Below are 10,460 nucleotides of genomic sequence, written 5' to 3'. Positions count from 1 at the left end.
ATGGGGGGGAGGGATTTCCTGGAGGGCATTCATGGAAACTAAATGAAGGAGAGTTTCAGACATCACCAATAAATATGGAACTAGTTTGCACTGCTTGAGATAATTACGAACAAATATTTCAAGCTATTTTGGAAACAGATTGTTGATCGTTTTTTTCCCGCAGCCTCGTGAGACGCAGGCTCGGTCGGAGTTAACCTTAGGATTGTCTGAGTCAGTCGATCAGGCTGATTCTCGAGAGGAGGTAAGTCACTGGTTACCAGACCTCCACCCTCTTTTTGTGGACAAGGCCTGTTTGGTGGTGTTTTGGCCACAGCTTCTCAGGAAGGGGTTGTATCAGACGAAGGACAATTGAAATTACTTCCAATTACTGCATAACTGAGTTTAGTGAAGTAAGAAACATCTAAGTGTGATTATTATACCGGCTCCCAAAGTGGAACTTTTGTTTCACGCAGCTTTTTGAAAATGGCTTCCGAGGTGGAACTTTGTGAAAATGCTCGGGGTTTCGTCGTCATGTAGACGGACAAAAATGACAATTTCTGGAAACGTCCCGGCACCGTCCTGAGAAGACGGCAAAGACAGAATTGACCAACAGCGCCAACTCATGGCCTGGCATGGTAACGACATCGTTTTCAGAATGTTGTCGTGTGAACGCGAAACTTTTCACAGACGGAAAAAAAAACGATGCCTTTTCACTTGAAACGTTGTCGTGGAAACGCGGCCTCCGACTCTGAAAACCAGCGGTTCAGATACAAGAAAGAAAACAGGGAAAAAGTTTCAACGATAACTTTTCTTTTTTCAATTCATCTTTGTTTGCTAATCTAACTGGTGCTATCGGGCGATCAAAAGATTTACACACACACACACACACACACACACACACACACACACACACACACACACACACACACACACACACACACACACACACACACACACACACGGAAAATTGTTTTCACTCTGTGTGTGTGTGTGTGTGTGTGTGTGTGTGTGTCTATCGCCATCATCATCAATCTAAAACACGCTTCCTCCCCGTAAAGCTCAAGGTCCCAGATCAGTCGGAGCAAATCCCCGACTTAACCCGCGGAACCCGGACGAGTGCTGCGAGAGAAACGGGGAGAGGGGGGGGGGAGGATGGAGGGGTGAGACGAGGTTTTCGGGCTAAAATCAAAGCAAAATGCTCAGTTTCATATTTAATAGCGCTGCGATTCTTTGTCTACTTTAAGAATCTGATTGTATTCTGAAGGCACAAAACAAAACAGAACAACAAAGGCAGCTTTGGCACTGAAAGGCCATTAAAAGAGCACGTGAGGTGAAATAATTCCTTACTGGAAACGTCACATCTCTAAAGTTTGCCGGGAAACAGCGGGGGAGGGGGAAGAAAAAAAAAGATCAAGCAACATCGAACATCACAACCCCCCCGATTCTGTTTTCCGCCATTTTTTATTCCTCTTTTTCTCTGCGGGAGGCGGAAAAGAGGAGCTTGGGTCTGGGGAGGGTGATGAAGGGGGGGGGGGGGGCGTGACGAGGCGCACGCTGAGATCTGATGGCGACTGGAAACGCACAAGCAAAGGGATTCAAACCGATGACAGCGAAGGCACGGATGGACGCGGCAGCTGAAAGGCGAGCGAGTGAAGTTCCAGAAGCGAAGGGAGAGGAGAGGATTCAGCCTGAGTTCACTTTCAGAAACTTCACGTCGTTTCTCATCGTGTCATTTTGTTCTACCCCCCCCCCCCCCCCACTTCTCCGTCATCGTCTTCATCACTGCGCTGCCTTGGCTGGTCCAAACGGTCCCACCATCTTCATGGCAGCGTAGTTCTGTGAAGGAGCCACAAAGTTAATCTCATTTCTTTTCTGTTCTCGACCGACATCTCTTCATGAGTAACTTCTGCTGTGAGAAAAACAGAGGAATCACCGGGAAGGAGTAGAGGAAGACGCCGAGGAAGAGGAAGATGAGGAAGAGGACGATGAAGAGGAGGATGAGCCACTTGAATCGCCGCCACACGATGAACTTGAGGGTCTTGAAGGGAGACGAGAACCACAGGAAGGACGTCTCTGGACGCCTGGGCGCAGAGGACGAGACCATGACAGGCTGTGTTTCTGTGTGTGTTTGTTTATCATACATTGTGGGGACCTGGTTCTGTCCACACACTCACAAAATGGGGACTTTTTATCTTTGTGGGGACAACTATAAACTAATTGTAGTTTAGAGACTAAGTAAACATCCCAACAAGGAACTAAATCTATTTTCAGTCGTCACACAATGGATCTTCCTTTGCTTGGGGACAAATATCATGTCCCCATGAGGAAAATTGCAAAACTATAAGAAGAAGACTTGATTTCGGATTAGGCTAAGGTTAGGTTCCAGAAAGATGTTCTTCTAGTTGAGTTTAAATCAATAAATCTGTGTGAATCACGTGTTTAAGTCTTATGACCAAGGTTCTGGTGACTATTAGGGACTATTAGGAAACGCCCGTGGACTCACTGAGGCTCCTCCAGGTGGGGGTTCATGTTGGGTTCGTCTCTGCCGAGGCCGGCCGGCCGCTCCTCCTGCTCCTGCTCCGTCACGATCTCCAGAGACATCTCCACCTTCCCCTGGAAAGCCCAACACACACACACACACACACACACACACACACACACACACACACACACACACACACACACACACACACACACACACACACACACACACACACACACACACACACACACACACACACACACACACACACACACACACACACACTCTAGTTCCCTGTCTTGAGTCGTCGGATCGGGAGAAGAGCTCGTGTCGTGTGTCGTGTGTCGTGTGTCGTGTGTTGTGTGTCTCACGGCGATGATCTTCTCCCCGTTGTGGTCGCAGGCGCAGGGCCACCAGCCTTTCACCGTCTTCTGTTCGAACAGAGACACCAGCTTGTCCGCCGGCTGGTCCAGCAGCTGCAGGGTGCATTTCTCCGGAGACTTGGCGGGACGCAGCATGTGGTTGAGGTCCATCACGAGGTGGCCTTGAAAAATGAAGAGAAGGACATGATGATGATGATGAAGATTTCTTCGCCTGAGGATCGACGAATCAGTGGTTGTGTTTTTAAAGTTTTTACAGTAAATGAATACGCCTCAAAATCTACATTTCATCTTTTAAATGTTTGTCTATAAATCTGCACTCCCGCACTTTAACTGTTATATTTTGTTAACTGCGTCAGATCAGCCTTATATGTTTTAAATTGAAGAAGAAGAAGAAGAAGAAGAAGAAGAAGAAGAAGAAGAAGAAGAAGAAGAAGAAGAAGAAGAAGAAGAAGAAGAAGAAGATCTCCCCTGTAGACACGGAGGCTGAGTGTTTTCAAAAAGCTGTGTTTCCTTAGATTCCAAGGAGACAAATTTGGAGCATTTTCGAAAAGTTCCGCCATGGGAGCTCTCTTCCAAAAAAGAATATGCGGGAAAAAAAAGCTACTTTGACTCCTCCCACAATCAGGCAGCTCTGCTCTGGCACATGGCACCGCGAGAGGAAGTACTTCCTCCACTTCCCAAGATGGGCATGTGTGGGCGGAGCCAGTCCAGCTCACACAGACACAGCAGATTCTGAATGCAGCTCCTATGATCCAAGATTCAAATGGAGGAAAATCAAGGAGACTCTTTCTCTTTCTTTCTTTCTCCTTCCCTTCGTGCTCAGAATGAGTTATGGGCTGATTCTGTGGCGACGGGTCATTAGCGGAGCTCTGATCTCACGGATGGAGGGATTGTGGGCTGCGGACGGACCAGACATCCACTCCAAGTGATTTTGCAGAGCGAGCTGCAATCTGACGTTTTTTTTGTTTTGGTTTTTTTGAGCGTAGGAAAACGGCCTGGAGACTGAGACGCTCGGCAGCGAGTTATTTCAAGGGCGGCAGCGCGGCAGGGCTGAAGGCAAGGCAGCAGTTTGACAGCTTTAGCCTCGGACAGAAAGAAAAAAAAAAAGAAAGAAAGAAAGAAAGAAACAGGAGCAGGAGCGGGAAACTCCTCTCGGGTGAAATGTGCCGACACAGCGGAAATGAAAGGGTGTTAATTCTAAAGATAAATGTTATCGCAGTACATCACACATATGGTTCCCTGGAAAGATTTACCTCCTGAAGTCTGGACACAGAGGAGGGCAAACCTGTCTGAAGACCAGACTCGTAAAGAAACCTGCACATTTCTACTCCCAGAAACGATGAGCTGGCGTAAAGAGGCAGAACGCAGGAGGAAATGGTTCCGGTTCTTTATTCAGAGTCCTGGGTTTTACCGAGGTAGTCGTCGAAGGAGAACTTGTCGTTGTCCCAGATCTGGACGGTGAATTTAGGAACCAGCTTCGTCTCGGCTTTATCAATACTCCAGAAGTGTTCCTGCAGACAGAGAATATCGACAGAATTATTGTCTTAGAACCATTTTAAGAAGTAACATGTATATTCTTAAAATACTTTGTATCATTTGGAAGAGTGAAGAAAAAATCGAAAGTACGCATAATGAGTTTAATTCTTCTTTTGTTCGACTCGTAGGCTGAATGAAAGATGCTGAATGTCTTTTGTTTGCATGAACAATTTGAGGCAAACATTTACTGAGCTGGTGCTAAAAACCTATTTACTATGGCCGTCAGGTGCAGGCGTCGGAGCAATTTGAAAAGAAGTTGCGTTTTTTTCCCCCCGTTTCCATGGTGATGGAACATTGTCAAAAAGTTTCCTTTTCTGTATTTCCATGGAGATGGAGTCGGAAAATTTGCAAAAAAAAGTAGCATTTTCCTCTTTTCCATGGAGATGGAGCATTTTTAAAAAGTTGCGCTTTCCACGTTTAGATGGATATGGAGTTCAAGAATATTCAAGACACAGAGACCGAGTCGGAGGATTTTCAAAAAGTCACGTTTTCCTCGTTTCCATGGAGATAAACTCGGACAAGTTTCGAAAGAGTTGGGTTTTACACCATTTCCATGGAGATGGAGCATTTTTAAAAAGTAGCATTTTACATGTTTCCACAGAGACCGAGTCGGAGGATTTTCAAAAAGTTGAATTTTTCCTCAATTCCATGGAGACAGAGTTGGGGTAAAACACATCTTTTTTTTTTTAATTCTCCATTTCCATTGGGGTAAAAATTTGTCAAAAAGTTGCATTTTCCTCTTTTACATGGAGATGGAGCATTTTTAAAAAGTTGTGCTTTCCACGTTTAGATGGATATGGAGTTCAAGAATATTCAAGACACAGAGACCGAGTCGGAGGATTTTCAAAAAGTTGCATTTCTTCCCCATTTCCATGGTGACGAAGCGTTGTCAAAAAGTAGCATTTTCCACGTTTAGATGGATATGAAGTTGGAGAATTTTCAAAAAGTCACATTTTCCTTGTTTCCATGGAGATAAACTCGGACAAGTTTCAAAAGAGTTGGGTTTTACACCATTTCCATGGAGATGGAGCATTTTTAAAAAGTAACATTTTACATGTTTCCACAGAGACCGAGTCGGAGGATTTTCAAAAAGTTGAATTTTTTCTCATTTCCATGGAGACAGAGTTGGGGTAAAAAATTCTCCTTTTCCATTGGGGTAAAAATTTGTCAAAAAGTTGCATTTTCCTCTTTTCCGTGGAGATGGAGCATTTTTAAAAAGTAGTATTTTCCATGTTTAGATGGAGATGGATAATTTTCAAAAGTCAGATTTCCCTTGTTTCCATGGAGATGGACTCGGATAATCTTCAAAAGAGTTGCATTTTACACCATTTCCATGGAAACGGAGCATTTTTAAAACGTTGCACTTTTCCTAGTTTCCACGGAGACGGAGTCGGAGCATTTTTGAAAAGTTCCATCTTGGGAACTCTTTTCAAAAAGTCCAAGCACCCTGGTGTGTAAACGGACTTCCCAAACACACACAGGTTTTACGTTTGTCCCTCAGGTAAAATTAACTGAGCCTGCTCGCGGCTCCTCATATTTTCCACTGAACATCAATATTGTTCCAATTTGTAATTTATTGATTTTGAGGCTTCGAACTTTGAGACAAATACCGAAGCCTGACTCATCTCCAGCTGTTGGTGTGAGTTTGTTCCTCCTGCTCTGCAGATGTTTCTGAGCAGCAGCAGCAGCGCAGACGCGTCTCTCACAACTTCGCCATTTCCACCCTGGACTGGACACATAGTGAGACGAGCGTGTCTCTGATGTGGAATCCACCATTACACACACCTGCAGAAATGTGTGTGTTCAGATTGTGGACACACACACTCATATACGTGTGTCTCATTATAGTAGCAGGTGCGTGTGTGTGCGTGTGTGTGTGTGTGTGTGTGTGTGTGTGTGTGTGTGTGTGTGTGTGTGTGTGTGTGTGTGTGTGTGTGTGTGTGTGTGTGTGTGTGTGTGTGTGTGTGTGTGTGTGTGTGTGTGTGTGTTGAATTCACACTGAGCTGACAGACGGTCTGATCCCGTCTCACCTTCATGCTAATAGCTTCACTCTGCAGACCAAGTTTCCTCTTTTGTCTCTTTCCATCGGCTCAGTTGTCAATTAATGTGTGTGTGTGTGTGTGTGTGTGTGTGTGTGTGTGTGTGTGTGTGTGTGTGTGTGTGTGTGTGTGTGTGTGTGTGTGTGTGTGTTTTCTGCCTATAAAAACAGGATTTGCAGCTGTTGTCGTTTGTCCTTCATAATAACAAATGTAATATTTCTGCACTTTGACTAAACTCAGATGAACTACGGTCAGTGAACGCATCACGATGAACTTTGAGGAACTGAAGAAGTAAATGTTTAATTCATAGTGTCAAATGTGACACTATGAATTAACTGGGCGTGATTCAAGCACCAGAGGGAAATTATTTACTGAATTAGGCTACATGCTACACGCTGACGAGCGTCGGGGCTCACATAGTAGCAAGGCTACATGCTACACGCTAATGAGTGTCAGGGATCAAGCATATAGCAAAGCTATAAGCTACCTGGTAACGAGCGTCGAGGCTCACACAGTAGTGAGGCTACATGCTAACGAGCGTCGGGGCTCACACAGTAGCGAGGCTACATGCTACACGCTATCGAGTTTCGGAGCTCACACAGTAGCGAGGCTACATGCTACACGCTATCGAGTTTCGGAGCTCACACAGTAGCGAGGCTACATGCTACACGCTATCGAGTTTCGGAGCTCACACAGTAGCGAGGCTACATGCTACACGCTATCGAGTTTCGGAGCTCACACAGTAGCGAGACTACATTACAATTAAAATACAGTCATTAGCGAGCTGTAACACGTGTGTTCATAAATACAATACATTCCCTGTCACGGACTGGTGGCGGAACGCGGATGTAAACAAGCAAAATCCGACCAATCAGACAAGAGTTTTGTGGACCGAGAGACTTCGGCCTTGGAGCTTGTTTAACAACCAACCAGGGGCTTGTCCAAGAAAATTACGTCATTTATTCGTCAAGACCCCGGAGCGCCAAACCTCCTTCTAGTTCTTATGGAGTGGAATCGGCCTCTTGTTGTTCATGTAAACTGGCGTTACCTTCCTGTCGACGACGCACAGCTGCTCTGCAGGCAGGTAGTGGAAGGGGAACAGGAACCTGTAGTTGAAGTTGCCCTCTCCGCCCAGCGAGCGGTAGTGGACGTCCGTCTTCTGCCTGTTGTGCTCGTGTCCGTCGAGCCAGCTGAGAGACGGAATCGTCTGTTAGAAAGAGCGACGGAGAGGCGTGAGGTCGCCGACGACTTCCTCCCCCTTCCGCTCACCCTTTCACGTAGATGTCGCTCATTTTCTCGCCGCCGAGGCTGATGTCGTCCAGGATGACGTCGCTGGTGTTCCAGATGATGCAGCGCAGGAAGAACCTGAACACAGTCGGACTCCATGACGGGTTCTGATCACTGTATTGAAATAACCCGATCTTCCCAAAATACATTGGCAGCTTAGTTCATCAACTGGATCGCCGTCTAAAGCCCCGTTCAAATGACAACGTTTAAGAGAAAATATAAAGCTTTCAATGGGTTTTGGGCGTCGCTGCAAAACGCTGCTACTGCGCATGCACAACTCGGCAGTAATAAAACTACTCGCTAAAATAAGAAATAAAAAATTAATAAAATTAAAAACAAATTAAAAAACAAAAAACAAATAATAAAATTGTATTAAATTAAATAAAAAAATAAAAAAAATATAAAATAAAATGAAATGAAATGAAATAAAATAAAATAAAATAAAATAAAATAAAATAAAATAAAATTAAATTAAATTAAATTAAATTAAATTAAATAGAAAATGCTTGGCGTCAGTCCCGGGTAGTAAATAGTGTAAAAAAACTAACAAAAAAAACTAAACGAAATAATGTTTCCTCAGCGGTGTCATGACTCCCGGTCCATATTCTCCTGAGACTTGGTGCTTTTATTTTGACAGTCACCGGAATAACGATCCAACTTGGACATCTGTCCACTCCAATGTTTGTGTAGGAACATCGTTAATGTTTAAAATCATATGGTTCTCTGTTGCATGTGAGTGTGGTTTCATTACAAGAACAACCAACAGCACCTACTAGTGGCCTGGCATGCAAACTACAAGATTTCTACCGTTTCAGCGGGAACGGACATAACGTTGTAAAACAGGGCGGAATGTTGGTATCAGCTGGTTTGTTGATGCTTCTGCTTGTTTCAGGAAGCGCCAACGTCTTCCTTCCCATAACACAATAATACTGCAACTATACAACAACAACAACCACAACAACAACAACAACGGGTTAAACTCCTACCTCTTGGCTCTGCGTGGCGTGATGTTAAAAGGCGGTCCAGGTGGTCCGAGGGACTTTGGGAAGATGTCCACCCACATCATCAGACGCCCCTGACAGAGAGCGCCATCGTCCAATCAGATCGCAGAGACACAAGGCAGAAAAAAAAGAAAAAAAGAAAGAGGTGTGTATCCGTTACCTGCTCGATGTCAGGCTGCAGTGGACTGTACAGCGGCCTGCTCTCCACGTGTTCAGGCACCAAACCCAGATTCCTCAAGATGTGAAGCGACAGTCGCTCCCTGATCGGGCCGAGGTGACGCCTGGACATGTCTTTGTCCTCTAAACACACACACACACACACACACACATATAGACACACACACATTAGGGTTGAGGTGTAGGGCATGGCACTTTTCGGATGGCTGCAGAAGCTCTGGGAGTGGAGAATGGAAATCTGGAGAAACAGAAGTCATTCATTCATTTCTCAAACACACACACACACACACACACACACACACACACACACACACACACACACACTCTCTGATGGTCGGTCTCGGCATCGCGAGCAAATGAGGAAAATCAGTGCCTTTTCCAAGGGGAAAAAAAAAAAAAGAATCAAAATATCAAACAAACGTCAAAAGTTTATGACTGTAAAGTTCAAATCACCTCGAGTGTGATACGAGAGGAAGGAAAGACTGAGGAGGGAGGACGGGGAGAGGGGAAGGGAGGACGGAGGAGAAGAAGAGGGGAGGAAACACAGAGAATAGAAAAGAAAATAGACACTCGTGCTACTTTATTAACTTGCAGCTCGAAAAGGACAGAGGAAGGAAAGAAAAGGGACAGAAGAAGAAGGCAGGAGGAGAGACAGAAAATAACAGATGTGTTAGGAGATGGAAGAAAGAAAGAGGAAGGAACATAAACTGAGAATGAGAAGGAGGGAAGACAAAACGCAAAGAGTGACCGATCGATGAGGTGAAACCAGAGTAAGGCCCCCGTTTCCACGGCAACGTTAACACCGAACTGGCAGAAATGCCAGCGACTGAGCATGTGCAGAAGAAGAGTCCACTACCGCCGTGGCGCACAGGACCAGTGGCAACATTTCAAAAAAGTAGCATTTACTACCCCTCGTTTCCACGGAAACGGAGTCGGAACGTTTTCAAAAAGTTGCGTTTCCAAGTGGCTTGGAGCACCGTTGTCATGGAAAAGAAGCCAAAAACATTTATTTGCGGAGGAGGAGGAAGAAGAGGAAGACACTGAATGAAGAAGAAAAGAAAAACTTCACGAGGAAACAGAGATGAAAGGAAGACATGAAGAGAGGATGGAGGAAGGAAAAATATAAAAAGGTCAGTATAACTCAGTAATAAGGAAGGTTTGTCTGTGGTACTGTAGCAGTTTTCTGTTGTCATACAGTGACATCTAGTGGTCACTGATGGTACGCACTGGTAGTTCCTGTTAATTAATCATTAGGTGACATACTATTATTACACTGCCTACTTTAGTATATTCAAAATGGCCAAAACTATTACTTTATTGGTTGTTTGACCAGTCAAATAACAACAACAAACAGTGCGACCTATAGTCCAGAAAATACGGTAATTGTTTGAATGCGTTTGATCAACTGAAGACAGGCAACACTGAGGAAGACTATCTAAAGGAATAATCTACTTTCCAGAGTAACTTGCAGTAATTTGTGACAGAACTTCATACATTTTAAGGAACTTGTAAGTCTAATCTAATTTTCAGTAATGTTGTGTCAACGTTGTATCCAAGTTGAAGCCAACCTTTATTT

The 10,460-nt window shown here is 44.6% G+C and overlaps 1 protein-coding gene across 1 annotated transcript in view; it reads right to left on the bottom strand.

Moving 5' to 3' along the window:
- Positions 1–1,092: 1,092 nt before the first annotated feature.
- The window catches only part of dysf (dysferlin, limb girdle muscular dystrophy 2B (autosomal recessive)), a 65,007-nt gene continuing 55,639 nt past the window's right edge, over positions 1,093–10,460 (bottom strand). Inside the window, exons 49-57 of the mRNA XM_080486854.1 lie at positions 8,868–9,007; positions 8,693–8,781; positions 7,689–7,784; positions 7,468–7,609; positions 4,256–4,355; positions 2,833–3,005; positions 2,483–2,592; positions 1,913–2,060; positions 1,093–1,815 (exon numbers count right to left, since the gene is read on the bottom strand). Coding sequence (XP_080342980.1) covers positions 1,759–1,815; positions 1,913–2,060; positions 2,483–2,592; positions 2,833–3,005; positions 4,256–4,355; positions 7,468–7,609; positions 7,689–7,784; positions 8,693–8,781; positions 8,868–9,007 — 1,055 coding nt within the window. The 3' untranslated portion in view covers positions 1,093–1,758. The remainder of the gene's footprint in view (positions 1,816–1,912; positions 2,061–2,482; positions 2,593–2,832; positions 3,006–4,255; positions 4,356–7,467; positions 7,610–7,688; positions 7,785–8,692; positions 8,782–8,867; positions 9,008–10,460) is intronic.

This window comes from Lipophrys pholis (assembly GCF_963383615.2).
Source record: "Lipophrys pholis genome assembly, chromosome: 18".
Lineage (NCBI taxonomy): Eukaryota > Metazoa > Chordata > Actinopteri > Blenniiformes > Blenniidae > Lipophrys > Lipophrys pholis.
The sequence above is the reverse complement of the archived record's forward strand: the minus strand, read 5'-3'. Positions and strand labels throughout refer to the sequence as shown.